We start from the raw sequence: 19912 nt of genomic DNA on the forward strand, positions 1-19912 counted from the left end.
TGGATCTACAATAGGTGATGGGGTCTGCTGGGGCCATGCAGCAGTGGTGGAGCCTTCCCAAAAGTGGTTGTGGCGGAGAGCCCCCTGCCCTGCCCATTCTGCCCCAGGCCCTGGCCAAGCCAAAGCAGGCCAGGAGCCGCGGACCCTCCACCTGCCTGGGGTGATAGGGCCAGGAGCAGCCCCCCCGGCCCCACTCTGTGGGTCCTCAGGGCAGTTTGCGGGTTCCCACAGCTGCCTGCGCAGCTCTCCCTGACGTGGCTCCATCTGGGGCCCGGGCCTTGGAGCCACAGCCAGGCAGCTGTGGGGAGCCGCAGTACGGATCCTCCACCTGCCCTGGGTGGAAGGTCTGGGAGGCGGGGACACGGGCCGGGGGCTGATCTCAGCCCTCCCACCCCACGCAGCCCAGGCTCCCTGGCCAGATTCCAGTTGCTGGCCTGGCCGAGCAGGGAGGCCTGTGGTGAAAAGTCCACTTTCAAAAAGTGGGAGGGCCATTGCCCCCTGGTCCCCCAGTTCTGGCACCATTGGGGCTATGCTGGGCCAGAGGTGGCTTTGCATTCCTTGATTCAGGGGCTGGTTTGTACCTGAGGGCTGCTGCTGGCTGGTTCCAATAGCTGCAGACTGCTTATGTGTTAGAATGCCCTGGCATGCCCTGGGGTGTAGGTGCTGCTATCCCAGCTCTTTGCCATCTCGGGGTTCCTCCTGTGCAGGGAAATCTCGGGGGGGGGGGGGGAGTGTGAATCTGAGAATTGGGCCCTCTCTCTCTAGGACTCTTTTATGTTATGACTAAGCAAAAGCCAGGAGGGAAGGTAATGCCTACATGTGCTCTGTACTGTGAGATGCCTGGTTCATATCACTAGTGTCCGGCTGCAGTATGGGGTCACATACAACCCAAGGGACTCCACTCTTTCCTGCATAGGCAAATGCCATTCCTGTGTGTTCATCCAGAGGCGATGCCTCTCTTGGTCCTGATTGGTTATTTCTTAAATAACCAGCCCTTCCAATGTCCCCCCAGATGTCGATTTCTATTGAGTGTTTCTCTTACTCTCTCTCAGGATTACGAGGTGCATGAATGCCTCAAACAGCTGCTGATGTCCCTGCTGCGGGCTTACAGGTTCTCTCCCATCATCCCAGACCTGGGTTTACAGGTGAGTGGTAACTGAGAGTGCCTGAGAACAATGACTAGCCAAGGATTCATCCTTCCCTGGCTTCAAGTGTCCCAACGCAGGGAGTCAGACAGATTTCTGCACCAGAAGGGACCACTGGAGTCAGACAGATTTCTGCACCAGAAGGGACCACTGTGCTCATCTAGTCTGACTTCCTGGATAACATGGGCCAGAGACCTGCCCCAAAATAACATCTAATGCAGGTCTTTCAGAAAAACATCTAAACCATTTCAGTGATGGTCCCTATTGTATTCCATTGAGGGTAATGCATGTGCGCCTGGAGCCAGAATTTTTTCAAAGTAGTAGTGTTTGTCAGTCCACGCATGCGCCTCTGTGTTGCCTCGTGGTTTTGCCCGAGGCAATAAAGGGCAGGGTGGACTGACTGCATCTTCAGTTTCTTCTTACCACTGCATGGTCTGAGTTGGAGTTTCTGCTGTCCTCTCATCCTTGGTGACACACTTCCTGGAAAACTGTTTTTATTCTTTAATTAGGAATTCAAATGTTTTGTGTAATAGTTTTGTTTTTCAAGGTTTCATAGGGCTAATAACTGGGGATGCTGCTCCAGTGGTTTTCAGCCAAACAGTCCTCAATGCCCCCACCCCCCAGCATCTGCATCTGAGTACTGAATGAAGTCAGGATCTTCCATGGTTTTTGGTAGTAATTTTCTTTTGGGATGCCGCTTTGACCTCTCCTACCAAACGATCCTCCCCACCCAGGTCTGGGTATTGGATTATGAGTAAGAGGCCATGATTCAAAGTCTGCGCTTCCTACCCTCGTTTGTTCTCCCTCAACGATGAGCACCAACACTGTCTGTACTGTTTGGGGGACGCCCACACCATGGCCAGCTGCAGGTTCTGTCTCTCCTTCCTGCCACACATGGGAAGGCAGAGCCCTCCGCCTTAAGAAGCACCTCATGGAGGTTGCCACAGGGCGGCAGTTGGATCCTGAGTGGGGAACAAGACCCCCAACACTCTCTCTCCCCGCGGTCATACACCAGCCTGAACAATCCATGAGTGCACTTCTTACCATGGAGCCCCAATCCAATGTCGCTGGTTCCAGTATTATGGACCCCGCAGTGGGGCCTAGCCATGAATCACAGAAGCATGCACATAAGCATGGAAGTAAGTCTCCTTCCAGATCTAAGAGAGACACTGTGCCATCCATGAATTCCGGCCAAGGGGGAGCACCACAAGACCGACAAAAGACTGCATTGTTCGCCGGATCTGCCAGTACTGGTTATGGACCCACACACCCTGGCATCGGTTCCAGTGAATTGCTGGTCCTGAGACAGGGCCTGTTACCAGCTCCAGTCCCATCCATAGACCTGGTACTGCTGACTCTGGGGAGACTTGGAGATGCTCCTGGACCTCATGAACTGTTCACCCTGGAAAGGATGACGTCTCTACATGCTCTGGTACTCTTATCTACCAAGGGAACTCTGTCCCCTGCATCTGATCTGCCACCTTCTGGCAGTGTTCATGTAACACACCCCATTCTATCGGCTCCATTGGCACTGCCATTGGTGCGAGATTCTGGTTCTTCCTCTGAGTCTGAGGATCCAGACGTTACCCATGGCCTGCTGCTCCAGTTTCAAAAGCATGACTATCAGATTGTTCCAGCGTGTAGCCTTTTATGTTGTTTAAAGTACATTTAGTGATGATGATGTATGATATCACTGTGGGTTCTGTTCTGGTGGCTAAAATCTCAAGTTCAACAGTTACCTCTGCCACTTGTTTCAGATCTAGAGCTTCTAGGAATATATGAAGATAAAGGAAAGTAACCCATACAGTCACAAGAACAATGTCCAATATCTTTTATCAATTTTATTATAGTTACCACAAAGTTATGACTATCCAAGCATATATAAATCCTAAATATATCAATGCATAAATTATAGTGACAGTCATACTTACATCCTCCTAGACAGTGTTAGGGTGTGGTAGGTTTCTCATTGATTGAGCATCAGTAGAGGGATGGTTCCTGCTGGAGTTTTCCCATAGGGAGCTCAATTTTTCCCAATCTGGGCACCCTCTTTTATAATATATATCTCATACCCTGCACATGTGCGTGAAAGTGTCAACCCTCTCTTTCCTTATTTATATTGTGTCCCCCTCATAATATTGTTGTACCCCATTTTCTATAGGTTGTGTATAGTTCATTTTATTCTCATTAATATTGATGCACAATCTGTATCCTGTGGTTAAGGGAAAAATGTGCCTCTAGAGTGTTTTGTGATCTAAAATTAAACTTACGGCTAATTTTTCGCAATATCACCCCTTGGCACATCTATTCCTGTAATCTTATGGCATTGAGTTACTCTTTTTGGTTACTTATGTCAAGCATAACTCCTAAGGCCTAAAATGGCTAAGCTAAAATCTTACAGGCCTCCGCCTGTGGGCCTTGCATTTCAGCCCTCCTTACTTAGATACCTAATACATATTTATCCCTTCTAACTACTGATCAATCTTATATTTCTATAATCCTAACATCACACAGCACATGATAAAATTATTGGCTACAGATGGCACCATAACAATTCCCTCACTTACCTCAGCCCAGGAGCCACAGGTACCTGACTCCCTGATGTTGCAGTGGTGGTACCAGGATTAACCAGGATAACTCAGGTTGGCCATATTGGGGCTTTTGGCCCCAATATTTGCCTTCGGAACTGTCCTGTTCGGCATGGAAGGATTCTCCTGTATCACTATAGAATCATAGAAGTTTAGGGTTGTAAGAGACCTCAGGAGGTCATCTAGTCCAACCTCTTGCTCAAAGCAGGACCAACACCAACTAAATCATCCCAGCCAGGGCTTTGTCAAGCCGGGCCTTAAAAACCTCTCAGGATGGAGATTCTACCACCTCCCTAGGTAACCCATTCCATCCTGTTCTTCTTTGAGTAGAAGGGAGAGAAGGGTGTTCCGCCTGCCAGGGCTGTGCTGCTCCTTTCTCTGGACGGGGGTGGTAGGATATAGATATTCAGGCCTGTCTGCAAGGCCTATACTTTAAGAATTTAGGTGTATTCTTATCACTTAGTTAGTTATAGAGGTATAAAAGAAAGAATCAAAATCACTGACTGTGTTATGGCCTTCTCTTACTGTGACAGGCTAAGGCCTTCAGCTAAGATGTAGTTAGGCAGCCATAAGCTGGGAAGTGTATGGTCACATCCTCACATTCCAAAGTAGTCACATTGAAATAAGGTGCTATTAGGAATACAATCCTGTCCTGATATTCCTGTCACCTCCATAGAAAGGGAAGAGCCTAGAAGATGTAAAAGGAAACTTAGTTTGATCGCATCCTGTCTGGCAAGAACTCACTTATCAATAGACGCAGTTGGAGAACCCTTATGTCTGTATAGATGTAGTTGTGAAATCCTCACTTCTGTATTGTTTTGTATGTTTATTTGCATGGTCTCTGTCTGGTTCTCTAGTTGTTTCTGTCTGCTGTATAATTAATTTTGTTGGGTGTAAACCAATGAAGGTGGTGGAATATAATTGGTTAAATAACCATGTTACAATATGTTAGGATTGGTTAGTTAAATTTCAGTAAAATGATTGGTTAAGGAATAGCTAAGCAAAACTCAGGTTTTGCTATAGAGTCTGCAGTCAATCAGGAAGTAAGGGGGCGGAAATGGGGACTGGGAATGGGAGAATTGGGATCATGTTTTGCTAAAGGGGGGGATGGGAACAGAAACAGGGACACAGACAAGGCTCTGTGGTGTCAGAGCTGGGAAGGGGGACACTGAGGAAGGAAACTGGAATCATGCTTGCTGGAAGTTCAGCCCAATAAACATCGAATTGTTTGCGCCTTTGGACTTCGGGTATTGTTGCTCTCTGTTCATGCGAGAAGGAACAGGGAAGTGAGAGGGTGAAGGAATAGCTTGTCCATGCTGTTGGCTGAATGTGCCTGCGGAGTGACCCAAGCATGGATATGGCCATGAGCACAGGATCATGCTAAATTCCAAGTGTGATGTTGCACTCCATATGTTTTATGGAAATAGGCTTATGAGTGTAAATATGATGTAACTGGAATATGCTTTATGCAAAAGGTCTCTTGTAAGGTATCATAACGAAGGTTATAAACTACTGAATATATTCCTCCTATTTGTATGCATGTATCATTCTTGTATCTGAAGCTAGAAATATGAAGTATAACTCTGAGGTCCTATTGTAATTATGCGAAGTGTGGGCCATTAATGGTGATTTAGAATCTTGATGGCTTCCATTGACCCAGACAGTTGGTTGTAAATTGTTTGTTTACCTGAAAACCTTCCTGTGTACTTGTGGAGCAACCCAGGAAGAATGGAGACTTACCGTGACATGTGACTGTCACATGATGCTGGAATCTATCATAATCCTTGTACTTTTCCATTGATGAGGCGGGGACAAGCACAGACAAAAGATTCCCGCCTTGTGCCAAAGCTATAAAAGGGGGTGTGAAGCAAGACAAAAGGGGCTGCCAGTCATGAGAGAACCCCTGTTTACCACCTGAGATGTCTGCTGGATCTAACAAAGACTGTACCAGGGGAAGGGATTGGGGCCATACTAGGAAGAAGTCTAGTCTGTGAAAGAAGCTTATTGGAACATCTCTGAGGGTGAGATATTACCTTCAGTTTCTTAATGTATTAGGCTTAGACTTGCGTGTGTTGTTTTATTTTGCTTTGTGACTTACTTTGTCCTGGCTGTTATTACTTGAAACCACTTAAATCTTACTTTTTGTATTTAATAAAATCACTTTTGTTTATTAGTAAACCCAGAGTAAGATATTAATACCTGGGGGAGCAAACAGCTGTGCATATCTCTCTATAAGTGTTATAGAGGGCAGACAATTTATGAGTTTACCCAGTATAAGCTTTATACAGAGTAAAACGGATTTATTTGGGGTTTGGATCCCATTGGGAGCTGGGTGTCTGGGTGCTGGTAACCTGATGAGCTGTTTTTAGTTAAAGTCTGAAGCTTTGGGGGCATGTCCTAGACCCTGAGTCTGTGTTGCAGCAGGCTAGTGTGTCTGACTCAACAAGGCAGGGTTCTGGAGTCCCAAGCTGGCAGGGAAAACGGGCTCAGAGGTAATTCAACACATCAGATGACAGTCCCAAGGGGATCTCAAGTTGCAGAGGGGGAGGTTTAGGTTGGATATTAGGAAAAACTTTTTCACTAGTAGGGTGGTGAAGAACTGGAATGGGTTACCTAGGGAGGTAGTGGAATCTCCTTCCTTAGAGGTTTTTAAGGTCAGGCTTGACAAAGCCCTGGCTGGGATGATTTAGTTGGGTTTGGTCCTGCTTTGAGCAGGGGGTTGGACTAGATGACCTCCTGAGGTCCCTTCCAACCCTGAGATTCTATGATTCTATGATCTTTGACCGAACCCATCACACCAAGCTAGTTTAGAGGAAGGCAGGTTGGTAGCTATGTCCATATTTCAGGCCATGGTTGATTCAGCAGACACATTCTCGTGCATTTTGGCAACTGGAATCGTCATGAGGAGGGAATCCTGATTCCACTCCTCTGCACTTCTCTATGGAAACCAGAACACGATCAAAGATGTCCCTTTTGACGAGTCACACCATTTCAATCAAAAGACGGATGATTCCTTGCACTCGCAGAAAGATTCTAGAGCCACCTTCTGATCATTAGTCATTTACACATCAGCATCAAAGTGAAAGCCGTTTTGCCCACTGCCACGCAACGTTACAGAACTCCCCAATTCTACCACCAACGGGCCTACAAACCTCCACAAAAATGCCCCAAGGTTCACAGACCCCGTCCATCTGCTCCGACAATGCAGACCTCCATACAACACAGTCTGTGTGTAAACAGTATTTCTGATTATGACCAGAGACCCATCAACCACACTGCACACACTGGCCTTGCCAGTCACTCCTTTCGGGGGCAGTCTCAAACTCTTTCTGCCAGCATGGAATGGGATTACAATGGACAGGTGGGTTCTGAATGTCTTTTGGTGCAGCTACACTATTAAGTTTATGATACTATGTCCCCAACCCCGCTCCTGTTCCAAGGATCATTCTCGTGACAGTTTTCTTGCCCTAGAGGTGGACTCCCTCCTGCAAAGAGGAGTGGTGGAGCCAGTCACTACACCCTCCAAGGCACAGGGTTCTACTCCAACTATTTCTTCGTACCCAAGAAGACAAGAGGATGGAGACCAATCTTGGATCTCTGATGCCTCAGCCGATACATTTGGAAACCAAAGTTCTACATGGTCATGCTTTCTGCAATCATTCCCTCACTAGAAAAAGGTATGTGGTATATGACTCTCGATTTGCAGGATGCTTGCTTCCATATCGATATACACGCAACCCACAGACAATTCCTGAGGTTCATGGTGGGTCCTCGGCACTTTCAATACAGAGGTCTCCCATTTGGACTTATTGTTTCCTCATGAGTCTTCACAAAGGTTTTCTCTGTGGTAGCAGCTTACCTCTGACCACGAGGAATCCTTGTCTTCCCTTACCTAGACAATTGGCTGCTGACAGGGTGGTCCAGAACAGAAACTAGTGTCAGCATCCCAGCTTCTTCAAGTATTGTTTTTTATTGTATTCAACTGAGGAGGATTAACAAGCAGTACGTAGGTAGGAGGAGGGTGTAAAGAAGATGATGGAATTGTGGAACGGAGGGCCACCACACCGAAAGAGGCGTCTGTGGCAGAATCATGCACTAGGGCATAGAGAGAAGAAAAGGCGGTACCAAACTCCACATGACCGCCTTACATATGTCTGTGATGAGGCACATCATGGAGCGCTGCAGCAGCTAATGCCTGCACTCTTGTGGAATGTGCCCCATCCCACCCGCTGGGGACTGTCCCGATAATTGATAGCAGAGCATAATGCACCCTGAGACCCACTTCGAGAGTCTCTGGGGGAAGATGGCCTGCTCTTTGGTTCTCTCTGCTATGGCAACAAATAGTCTGAGAGACTTCGAGAATGGCTTTGTCCTTTGCAGGTAAATGGCCAGGCCCTATGTATGTCGAGGGAGTTGAGTTGTCATTTGATGGAGAATGAGCCCCTAGGTCTTTAGAAAGAGCAGATAGTCTAATAGCATGGGGATGCCCAAGGCCTCTGGGGCAAGACCTCTATGTTGGGGGCCAGGTAACGAAATGAGCCCATTTGGCCTGGTAGGATTGCCTTGTGGACTCCTTTCTGCTATTAGAGAGAATTTCTCAGACTGCCTGCGAGCATTTGTGTGTTAGCGGAGGCATCCATCCAAATGCCATGCTTTCAGGTGGAGCGCCCTCAGTTCGGAGTGTCTGAGTCCACAGTTGTGTTGCGTGAGTAGTTGCAGGAACATTGGGAGCGGGAGTGATGGACACTTTGGCATGCGGAGAAGAGGAGGAAACCACAACTGGTGAGGCCAATATGGGGTGATCAGGATGACCATCACCCCCTCCCATCTGAGATTGTATAGAACAGGGGTCCCCAACCCCTGGGCCGCGGACCGGTACCGGTCCATGGCCTGTTAGGAACCGGGCCGCAAACCGAGCGCACAGCAGGACATGAGCGGTGAGTGCACAGCAGGACATGAGCGGCTATGACATGAGCGGTGTGAGCTAGCAAAGCTTCATCTGTGTTTAGAGCCGCTCCCCGTTGCTCGCATTACTGCCTGAGCTCTGCCTTCTGTCAGATGTTAGATTCTCATAGGAGTGCGAACCCTACTGTAAACTGCGCATGCGATGGAGGGAGTTTTGCACTCCTTATGAGAATCTAATGCCTGATGATCTGAGGTGGAGCTGAGGCCATGATGCTAGCGCTGGGGAGCGGCTGCAAAAACAGATTACATTGGCAGAGGTTTCACTGCACAGAGACCATAATAAATCAATCGCTTGCAGACTAATATCAGAACCCTATCAGTGAGTGGCAAGTGACAATTACTTCCATCCGTGCCTCTTTCCCGCACAGTTTTGGTAAGCCCACAAGCTAACCCTGGCCAAAATGAGTAAAAAACAAATGTCGCTGCAAAGCTTCTTTGAAAAGGGGGAAAGACCCAATGATGAGACAGCAGAAGACTCTAAGACGGCCAACAAAAAGAAAGCTGCATTTAAAAGAAAATACCAAGAGTCCTACTTAAATTATGGGTTCATTGCAGCAGGTGACTCACATTCTCCACATCCGCTTTGTATAATATGTGGCGACCGGCTATCCAACGAAGCCATGAAACCTTCAAAGTGCTTCGCCACATGGAGACCAAGCACCCTGCATTAAAAGACAAGCCTTTGGAGTTTTTCAAAAGAAAAAAACGTGAACACGAAGAACAGAAGCAATTACTGAAGGCCACCACTTCATCAAATGTGTCTGCACTGAAAGCATCATTCTTAGTGGCTAACCGCATTGCTAAAGCTAAGAAGCCCTTTACTATTGGTGACGAGTTGATCCTGCCTGCTGCTAAGGACATTTGTCGTGAACTTTTAGGAGAGGCTGTAGTTCAAAAGGTGGCATGTGTTCCTCTTTCGGCTAGCACCATAACTAGACGAATTGATGAAATAGCAGAGGATATTGAGGCACAATTGTTAGAGAGGGTGAATGAGTCACCGTGGTCCGCAATCCAGGTTGACGAGTCTACCGATGTTGACAACAAGGCAACAATGCTTGTTTTTGTGCGATATATTTTTCAGGAGGATGTACATGAGGATATGTTATGTGCACTTTTGTTGCCAACCAACACCACGGCTGCAGAACTATTCAAGTCTTTGAATTATTACATGTCAGGAAAACTGAATTGGTCATTTTGTGTCTCTATATGCACGGACAGAGCAGCTGCTATGACTGGACGGCTTTCTGGTTTCACTACTCGGGTCAAGGAGGTCGCTTCTGAATGTGAGTCATCCATAGAGAAATGCTAGCTAGCTGAAAAATGTCATCTGAACTTAACAAAGTTTTGCAGGATGTGATTAAAATTATCAACCACATCAAAGTACATGCCCTTAACTCACGTCTGTTCACGCAGCTCTGTGAGGAGATGGACGCAGAGCACACACGTCTTCTCTTAAACACAGAAGTGAGATGGCTTTCTAAAGGTAGACCACTGGCCAGAGTTTTTGAATTACGAGAGCCGCTCCAGAGATTTCTTTCAGAAAAACAGTCACCACGGGCAGCACATTTCAGTGACACAGAATAGGTCATAAAACTTGCTTACTTGTGTGACATATTCAACCTGCTCAACGAACTCAATCTGTCACTTCAGGGGAGAACGACAACTGTGTTCAAGTTGGCAGCTAAAGTGGCTGCATTCAAAGCCAAACTAGAATTATGGGGGCGACGAGTGAACATTGGGATTTTTTACATGTTTCAAACAGCAGAGATTTTGAAAGAGACTGAGCCAGGGCCTTCTTTTTCCCAGCTGGTGCATGATCACCTATCTCAGCTTTCAAAAGAGTTTGAGCATTACTTCCCAATCACAAAAGACCACCGAACTGGGAAGGAATGGATCCGCGACCCATTTGTGAATAAGCCAGGTGAATCGACTTTATCCGTGCTAGAAGAGGATCAACTGCTTGAGATCACAAATGACGGTGGCCTTAAAAGTATGTTTGAGACGACTTCAAATCTCCATACGTTCTGGATTAAAGTCAAGGCGGAATATCCTGAGATTTCCACAAAAGCACTGAAAAGCTTACTTCCATTTTCACCACCCTATCTTTGTGAAGCAGGGTTTTCTGCAGTGACAGCAACCAAAACGAGATTACGGAGTAGACTGGACATAAGCAACATACTTCGGGTGTCACTGTCTCCCATCACCCCCAGATGGGACCATCTAGTTGCAGGAAAACAAGCTCAGGGCTCCCACTAATTCTGCATTATGGTCAGTTGTATAATTATTTCATTATATATTACAATAATAATAGAAATAAAAGTACAAAAATAAATGTAATGCGCTTGAATCGTCCCAAAATCATCCCACAGGTCCGCGGAAATTTTTTTTTCTACAAAACCGGTCCCTGGTGCCAAAAAGGTTGGGGACCGCTGGTATAGAATGTGTGGCAGGGGCATTAATGGAAGGAAGGCATAGTTGATCTGGTCTGACCAGTTGATCATCAGGGTGTCCTCCTGTGAGTGGGTACTGAGTCCTCCCTTCGAACAGTACTGAACGCACTTGGTATTGGTGTGAGATGCAAAGAGGTCCCTGACAGGTTCCCCAGTGGCTGAAGATGTCTGCAACTATCAGTTGTGTAACTCCCATTTGTGGTCAGTCGCAAAGTTCCTGCTGGAGAGCATCGGCAAGTACATTCTGGGTTCCCGGTAGGTAGGCTGTCGACAGGAGGATATGATGTGAAATGCACCATTTCCAGTGCTGGGGACCGTGCGCCTCCTTGCTTGTTTATGTAGTAAACTGCAGTGGTGTTGTCTGACACGAGAAAAACAGACAGCTGTTAAGGACATGTGGCATGCCTTATGTACCATACAAAGTTCCAGGATGTTGATGTGCACCCTGGTTTCCTGAGCATTCCAAGTGCCTTACGTCATGTGGTATCCCATATGGGTGCCCCAGCCTTTGAGCGACACATCCGTTATAATTGTAACGCTTGGCGAGGATGGAAGAAAGGGCATTCTGGAGCAAACGTGGAATGGGTTTGTCCACCATCGGAGGGAAGAGAGGACTTCACTCTCACAGTTCCACCAGGTGTGCATGGACTGGCACATGGGGGAGTAGACTCCCTATAGCCAGAGCTGGAGACAGCGGAACCGCAGATGAGTGAAGGGCATGACATATGTGCACACTGCCATCTGACCGAGGAGGGAAAGGCAAATTCTGGCTGATATCGAAGGGCTGGAGGTCACTAAGGTGAGCAGGTTCAGTAAGCTCAGGAATCTGCCTTTTGGCAGATAAGCACATGCGGAGGCCGCATCAGTGCATGCTCCTATGAATTCTAGGGATTGTGTAGGGTGCAAAGTCGATTTTTCGATGTGGATGCTCACCTCTAAGGAGGAGAATGGGAAGTTTACTTGTAACTGGGGTTTCTTCGAGATGTATGGTCCCTGCCTGTACTCCAAACCCACCCTCCTTCCCCTCCACTGCAGATCTGTAGATCTGTAGTGGAAAAAGAACCGAAGACACGAACCCATGAGGAGCTAGGAGCGTGAAGAGACTGATGGACACTGCTACTTTGAAAGCTACAGTTCTGTGCGCATGCGCATTGCCCTCAGTGGAAAACAGACGGGGCCATCCATCTCAAAGAACCTCCTGTTACAGGTAAGTAACTTCTCCTTTTGATTGAAAAATTGCCAGAGATGGAGAATCCAGCATGACTCTTGGTAAATTGTTCCAGTGGTTAATTACCTCAGAGTTAAACATTTACTCATTTCCAGTCTGAATTTATCTAGCTTCAACTTCCAGTCACTGGATCTTACCTTTTGTGGCTAGATTGAAGAACATATTGTTAAATATTTGTTTCCCAAGTCACCCCTGAACCATCTCTCTGTTAAGCCAAATAGATTCAGAGAGCTCAGTCAGTCTCTTGAGTTGCTGACTTGAAACGTGGCAGCTCTTTGTTCCGGCTGTACTTGTATTGGTAACTGAACCCTTGTAGCTTCCCTGGGATACAGCTTTTCCTGTTGACTCTGTTCTATCTCTCTCCCCAGATCCACTACCTCCGGCTCACCATTGCAGTCCTGAAGCACGAGAAGTCCAGGAAATACCTACTCAACAATGTCCTGTATCTTTTGCACTTACTCCCATTCCGACATACCCCCTAGAAGATGCAGTCAGTTTCCTCTCCCTGGGTGCCTTGTGTTCTGAGGGGAGTCATGCTGGGGGTCTCTTTATCTGCAGGAATGGTTGGTACCATTCTCCATGGAACCTCACTTTTGAAGAAGGGAGGGGAGCTCTCCAGACTGTGCTGCATCCCGTTGGGTTCTTTCTCCTGTCCCGTGCCCTGCTTCTCTCTGTCTGTACAAACCCCACACTCCATATCCGTTGGCTGACTCCTGGAGTGAAACCACAGAGAATTCACCAAAGCAGCTTTCACAGCAATCAGCTCTCTCCCAGCACCCAGCCTGTCCGTTTCAGTGGGATCCCCCCAGTTTCTGAGCACCTCATGAAGATGGATTCAAGAGTTTGTTTGGAAAGGTGCCTAACCCTTAACCCCATCTTAGCATTGGGGTTGCTTTTCCCTCCCCTGGAGCTCTTTGTATGGCTGACCTCCTGTGCGTGCTCCCAGCTGAGCTGCTGGGCTTCTCCCTTAACTCCCGCACAGCTTCGATGTGCTCCGCTCAGTGGTGTTCTTCTACATCAAGAGCCCCCTGCGTGTGGAGGAGGCTGGCCTGCAGGAGCTCATCCCCACCACCTGGTGGCCAAACCGCTTCACCAAAGAGGTGTGCAACCACATGCCTCTTCTGGGAGTGGGAAAGATGCCTGGCCTGCCCAGTAGGGGATGGGTGGGTAGGGGTGTGTGTGTGGGTGTGCGTGCGCGCCTGTGATCATAGAATGAAGGCCTCACTGTGCTGCCAGCTGGCTAAGTAGGTGAAGCTGACTGCCTCACCTGATGTCTGGCTGAGACCTGAGGCAGGTGTGATGGTGGCAGGCCAGGGAAGGCATAGCTGCCTCCTGCTGGTGGGTGCCCCAGTACCTGGGACATGCTTGCACTTTGAGGCTGGGTTAGATAGCCAGGTAGCCATGCCGACTGGGATGGGTTTTCAGCTGTGTCTGGCCAGGAGGTTGTGGCCATTTCTTTCTTTGTGGGGACCTCTGTCCCCTCCAGACCAGACTGCTGTGGTGTGGTGTTCAAGGGTGTGGAGTCAGAACGATGGGTTGTGGTGGGGAGAGTGAGGGAGAGTCACAGCACAGCCCCTATTGAGTGGCATCCCCAGGCTTGTTCTTGCAGCACTACAGTGGGGTGGAGACGCAGAAGGTGTGGTTTTGAGGGGGTAAAGGCAGTGGCTGGCTGGGGTCTCTGTGAGGTGTGGGAGGAGCTGACAGGTGAGTGATGAAGGCTGGGGATGTTGGTGGGGTGGAGACAGGTTGACTCCCCTGTACGCTGCTGGGGAGGTGATGAGCCATGTTGGAGGCGGAGGTGAGTGGGGCGTGCAGGGCATGGAAGGGGTGAGAGGACAGAGCAGTGAGTCGGGAAGGTGACTGAGCTGCCTGCTCTGCGTGGAGCCCAGGGGAGCGAGGGGCCAGAGCCAGCCAGGAGGAGGTGGCAGCACCAAGGAGCGATACCCTGGGCGTGGCAGAGTGTGAAGAGGAAGCGTCAGGGTTTGGACATGGCCTGAGTGCTGGGTCCAGTGAGTGGCGGAGTCAGCGAGTGACCTGGTTACGGGCCCAAGTGATGGGCAGGAGGGTGGTGGCTGGGGAGGAGGTGGTTTTGGGAGGAAGGTCTAGCGCTGCCCACTAGCCCCTGCTGTCTCTGGGGCAAAGGGCAGGGAGTACCTTGCTGTGACCCTGTGCCAAGGAGCTGCACTGGCTGCTGACTGGCTTCTGTGTAAGGACTGGGAGCACTTAGCTCCCAGAGCTGCCTCTCTCTGCCTGGAATGCAGCTGCGATCGACAGAGGGGCTTGAGCAGGAGCCCCAGCAGGATGCTGGGAGGGCATTCTCTATGGAGGTTAAAATAGCTCACAGTGACTGAGCTGCTGTCTGCTGTCCTCAGCTGCTGGGGACAAGCTGGGCAGGGTGTCTGTCTCCTGGGGTGAAGTGGGGTGGGCTTGGCTGAGTCTGATATGTGGATGATGTGTCAAAAGCACCCTGAGCTGGAGAGAGAGAGATTAACTAGTGCTGTGCACGGGGCACCAGGAGGTCGAGGCCGGTGCAGTGGGACATGCCGAGGCCAGAGAGTGGAGAGATGCATTGAAAAACTCCCTGATAGCTCATTTTTTTGTTTCCAGGCGGGGCAAGGGAGCAAAGCAGCCTTCAAGCTGTAGCTCCAGTGACAGGAAGCGGGGAGGGAGAGAGCAGGAGCTGAGCCCTGGAGCCTTCAGTGGAGGGGGGCAGCTGGGGCTCCCAGGAGACGGAGCTCTCAGTAGGGTTTAGGGGCTCCCCTCCTTGCTCCCCACTGTGGTTGGTTTTAGGGGTGGGGGGTGGGGTGGCTTGAGGGACTAATTGGTTTGGGAGAAGGGAGAATTGCTTTTGGGAAGGTGTGTGTCAGGGATTGGGGTTGAACTGAGGGATCCTGTACTGTGAGGGGGCTCCTGGGGGAGGGGTTGGGTTCGGGGCTGTTCCTGGGAGTGGGTGCAGGGGGAGATGAGGCTGGAGGCTCCTGGGGAAGGAATGGTGTTCCGTGGGCACAGGCGGGCTTGGGGGAGAGACAGAGCTGGGTCACTCTGGGGGACAAGGCACTAAAATCAGGGCTCTAACAAGGCAGCTGCTGCTTCCTTCTCCCAGCCCAGTGGGACTCAGCAGCAATGAGCTGGGGGGCTGGCAGCTGCTTGTTGGCTCCTAGTTCAGTGTCTGAAGAATGTTGGAGAGGACTGCAGAGGGTGGCAGCCCTGTTCCTTTGCTGACCTGTTGACACTTTGGGGTGCAGTCCACTGGCTGGGTAGGTAGGGGAACCCCCAGGCTGTGCTCACACGAGAACTGACAGATCTGTGCTGTATCCTCTGTGCGCCAAGGGCTCCCAGCCCCTCCACCACCATCCATCATGGTCTGACCTGAGTTGCGTGCTGCTGCGGGGTGGGGGCAGGTATACCTTACAGGAGGGTAAGGGGAAGGGCTTCCCTCCCAAGTTGCTGTTGCAATTCTGCGGGATTGTCCAGTTGCTCTCCACCCCTCAGAGGTCTGGCACTGTGGCTCTGGGCAGGGTGGCTCCTTCCTGGCTCCCACATCTGCTGGGGACCTGTGACACTCCAGGGAGGGCTCCCAGCTTGGCTGCCAGCTGCCAGGCCACTCACTCTCCCTGGGGGGGAAGTGCCACTGTTCCTCTGTGGTGCTGGGCTTAGTGTGCTGGTCCTGGGTTGGGGTTAATTGTCGACCACCCTCTCACCCCAGGGCAAGGAGAGCAAGGAGGTGAAGGAGGAGAGTGCCGAGGAGAGGCTGCGCCGACGGGCATATGACAGAGGCTGCCAGCGGCTCAAAAAACGCATTGAAGGTCTGTGAGGGGGTCACTGCTGGGGGACCAGCGCCTTGTAGAGTCGTGTGGCGAAATGCACTCACACCATCACAGGACGGGCATCTGAGCTGCCTCCAAGTGCCCTTGGCAGCCAGGAGCCAGCTGTGGGCCCATGCGTGCTGAGTTGGTCAGTGTTCCCATGGCCGTGCAGTGGGAGCCAGGGGCCAGGCTGAGAGGGCCCAGCAGCCATGGATAGTGCTGTGCTGGCCTGGCCTGAGCATGCCTTCCTGACTGCTGGGGAGCAGTCTCAGGCAGTCTTTGCCCATGGCACGGGGGTGAATGGGCTCTGCGCTCTCAGGGCACTTCCTCTGATGGCTGACTTGTGTGTCTCTTTCTCAGTGGTGGAAGAACTCCAGGTTCAGATCCTGAAGCTGCTTCTGAACAACAAAGATCGAGGAGGGGTAAGTAGAATGGAAACACCTTGTGGGCCCCTCTAATGCGGGATCCATGGACTGCAAGGCTTTCAAGTCAGAGCTGCTCAGGCTTTCCTCACCTGGGGCTACCTCTGCCATACAATACCAAGCACCCTCAGTCTTGTATGTGGAGAGGCAGCCTTGGAGAGGGCAGCGCTCCGTGTTGATCTGTGCAGGCAGGCTGCATTGCTCCCTGAGCCCTGGACTCTGTGTTAAGAGGGAGGGAAGGATCTCTGAACTGCATTTTCTCATTCTGTGAATCACCTGCTTTGGCCCTTGGTGTTCAACATAGAAACTAGAGCTCTTCCCTCGCTCTGAATTTCCTTCCTCTTTGGGATTCTAGTGAAATGTTAGCCCGCAGCCCATGGGTATGTGGCCTCTAAAAGCCCCTGTGCATGTGCATTGCATACTGTGTTCACACTAACTGGCCACACTGGCAAATCCCAGCAGGGTCCTACTGACTAACCCACACTCACATCAGGAGGCACTGATGATATTGGCAGGAAGGTGGGGTGGGTACTGGCCCTGCTAAGCCTAGCTCCCAGGTTACTTAGTGGCACTTGTTAAATTGCTGTCCAAATGGCAACAGAACATAGCTGTCCATAGGTCACTGGCTCCGTTGGGAGGGACCAAGTGTTGTTCTCGGGGCATTGCTATGCATGCCAGTGGTGCGGGATGCATGTCTGCAGTGGGAATAGCTTGGTCTGCTTTGATGCAGGCCAGAAGGGAAGCTGGGAGGGAGAAGTGGAGTGCACTGGGCATGCAAACTAGCACGAGAAGACTTAAAAGGTCCCCAAAGATGAAACTGGTCCTTGTGCAGAGGGTTGTGCCAAGGCCTGTGTGGCACTCGATTCTCAAAGGGCTTCTGGATGTGAATTTTGGGCCAGGTGAGCAGAGCAGTCGCAAAGCAGAGAGGAGAGCACGGGATTCTCACAGCTGGGTAAGCACCACTCCTGTTCTTTCTTCTGTCAGGGGGAAGCCTCCAGATATATCTTCCTGAACAAATTCCGCAAGTTCCTTCAGGAAAACGCCAGCAACCGAGGGGTAAGTCGTGGTGCCAGCACTGCTGTGATGGGCCATTGTTCTTCTCTAGTGCCTCCGGACTGGGCAGCCGAGCCCTGCAGCAGTGTGAGGTGGCTGCACTGGGCCCTCTTGGCACAGGAAAGGATTGGCGCAGGCACTGTCCAGGAGATAAAACCCAAGAGACCCAGCTCTTCCCCCTGTAGCTGCCAAGCGTGCTGTCCTCCGGAATGTGGCTTGCGCACGCAGCGTGCACTGGGGAGGGATGGGTGCTGGGGTTGAGGCAGGCAGTGGGGAGGGAGAAGCCAAATGTTTTAACCCCTCTCCCAGCCAAGGTTCTCATCCCTTTAGGACCCCATCGCTAGCCCCTCACAGGGAGAATCTGACCCTACCTTCACCAAGGCACTGAGAGCATGTTGGGTCTGTTGGAGAGGTGCTGTCGGAAGTGGGGAGAGATAGCTCAGTGGTTTGAGCATTGGCCTGCCAAACCCAGGGTTGTGAGTTCAATCCTTGAGGGGCCATTTAGGGATCTGGGGTAAAAATCTGTCTGGGGATTGGTCCTGCTTTGAGCAGGGGGTTGGATTAGATGACCTCCTGAGGTCCCTTCCAACCCTGATATTCTATGAAGGCAGACAGCATGGTGATAGCTGGAGGTGCTCACAGCCCTGCTGTGATGCTGCTGCTGTCCTCACCTTCCCAGGCCCGACCCACTTGCGGGTAGTGAAGGGAATTGTGCCGCTGTCAATGATACAAAGCTGACTGGTTCCTGTAAGAGGCTGTTTGTGATACCCTCAAAGGCTCAGCACCCAGGAGGGATTGTCATCTTGGGACACAGCCTGTGTCTGCCCCAGCCTTCCCCTCCAATTTCGTGGCTGCACTGGCCCCAGTGCAGTCCCACTACAGTAGTTGTGGGGGATACTAGTGTAGGTGGAGCACTGGTGCTTAACCCTGGTCAGAGCATCTCTGGGGACAAGATGTCAGTGACTAGCCAGGATGCTAGGTTAGTGCTTTCTTGCTGCTGCTGCCGCCGGTGGTGGAGCTGCTCCACAGCTAGTGCAGTGATGGGAGATTTGGGAGAAAGCCAGGGAACCCCAGCTGGCAGCCTGCTTCACTTGCTGCTGTTGAAGGTCTCTGTGATGCTGTGGTCACAGCTAACTCTGTGCTAGGTATTTGTGCTCTTCCCCACTGCATGGTTATGTTTTTTAGCAGCTTACCTTCTCTGCCACTGAGAGTGCCCAGCTGGCGTTCAAACGTTTGTCTGCTAGCATGCCTTCAGGCCAGCGGGCTGGCCCAGCACTCGAATTTGTGATGCCACCTGGCGATGCCATGGGGAGGGGCACTGTGCCATGGGGAGGGGCACTTCTGGGGAGGTGCTGTGTGCTGGAGCTGCGCTTTGCGGCCAATGCTCCATGCGGTCTGCAAGACAGCGGAGTGTACAGAGTGGGGCTGAGAGCAGAAAGTCCAAGCAGTGCTGCTGCTGTGATTGCCAAGTGTGACTCTCCTTCACTGTCTGCTCTGCCGCCCCCTCCAGAACCTGACTGTACTGTGCCCGCCAGAATACATGGTCTGCTTCCTGCATCGACTCATCTCCACCTTGCGCTGCTACTGGGATGGGCACAAGGCCAAGGCTCCTGCAGCCCTGAGCAGTGAGGGTAAGGCCTCTCTATGCTCCAACAATCAGCAGCGGCGTGGCATTGTCATGGAGGCCCTGGTACACTGGGGGTGAGAACGGGATGGGGCCTGGCTGCTGTTTTCCAGGAGGTTGGACACTTGAGCTCCGTTCAGGAGCAGTGACCTTTCATGACCCTGCAGCCTGGGAACCTTTTACACTTGGGCAGTGGTTCAAGTAGAAATCATTTCTTGCTGGTATGCTGCACTTATGGGAGGGACACAAAAGGGGGGGGCATGTGACCTCCCCCATGACTCCTCCCTGCCCCACCCCCAGCCCAGGGGCCCCGTGCTCTCCCCGTCCTCTCCCCATGATCCACATCCATCCCACATTACTTGGGGGGGCTCTGTTCTCCTCCCGCTGCACTGGAGACTTCTGCTGTACAGACCCCAGTCAGGAGGACTCAGGAGATGCAGCTGTGTGGAAGGGCTAGGGGCAGTACAGCCACACCGGAGGAGCTGCCAGTGTTCTCCTTTCACCGCTGTGGTTCCTGAGGGATCAGGGCTTTCCGGAACCGCAGCAGCAAAAGGAGCAGAAGAGTGTGGGGCTGCTGGGCAGCCCCCCTCCGGCAGCTCCTCCAGCATGGCTGCTGTACTGCCCCCAGCCT

General features: G+C 50.9%; 1 protein-coding gene across 4 annotated transcripts in view; it reads left to right on the plus strand.

Annotated features, from left to right (window-relative positions):
* Positions 1-19912, plus strand: part of RNF123 (ring finger protein 123) — a 155721-nt gene that overhangs the window by 42389 nt on the left and 93420 nt on the right. For all 4 annotated transcript variants that reach the window (XM_039547076.1, XM_039547079.1, XM_039547077.1 and 1 more), the window contains exons 14-20: positions 1053-1145; positions 12745-12818; positions 13359-13476; positions 16083-16182; positions 16543-16604; positions 17589-17660; positions 19168-19288. In XM_039547076.1, coding sequence (XP_039403010.1) covers positions 1053-1145; positions 12745-12818; positions 13359-13476; positions 16083-16182; positions 16543-16604; positions 17589-17660; positions 19168-19288 — 640 coding nt within the window. The remainder of the gene's footprint in view (positions 1-1052; positions 1146-12744; positions 12819-13358; positions 13477-16082; positions 16183-16542; positions 16605-17588; positions 17661-19167; positions 19289-19912) is intronic.

Source organism: Mauremys reevesii, linkage group 7, assembly GCF_016161935.1.
Source record: "Mauremys reevesii isolate NIE-2019 linkage group 7, ASM1616193v1, whole genome shotgun sequence".
NCBI classification, from domain to species: domain Eukaryota; kingdom Metazoa; phylum Chordata; order Testudines; family Geoemydidae; genus Mauremys; species Mauremys reevesii.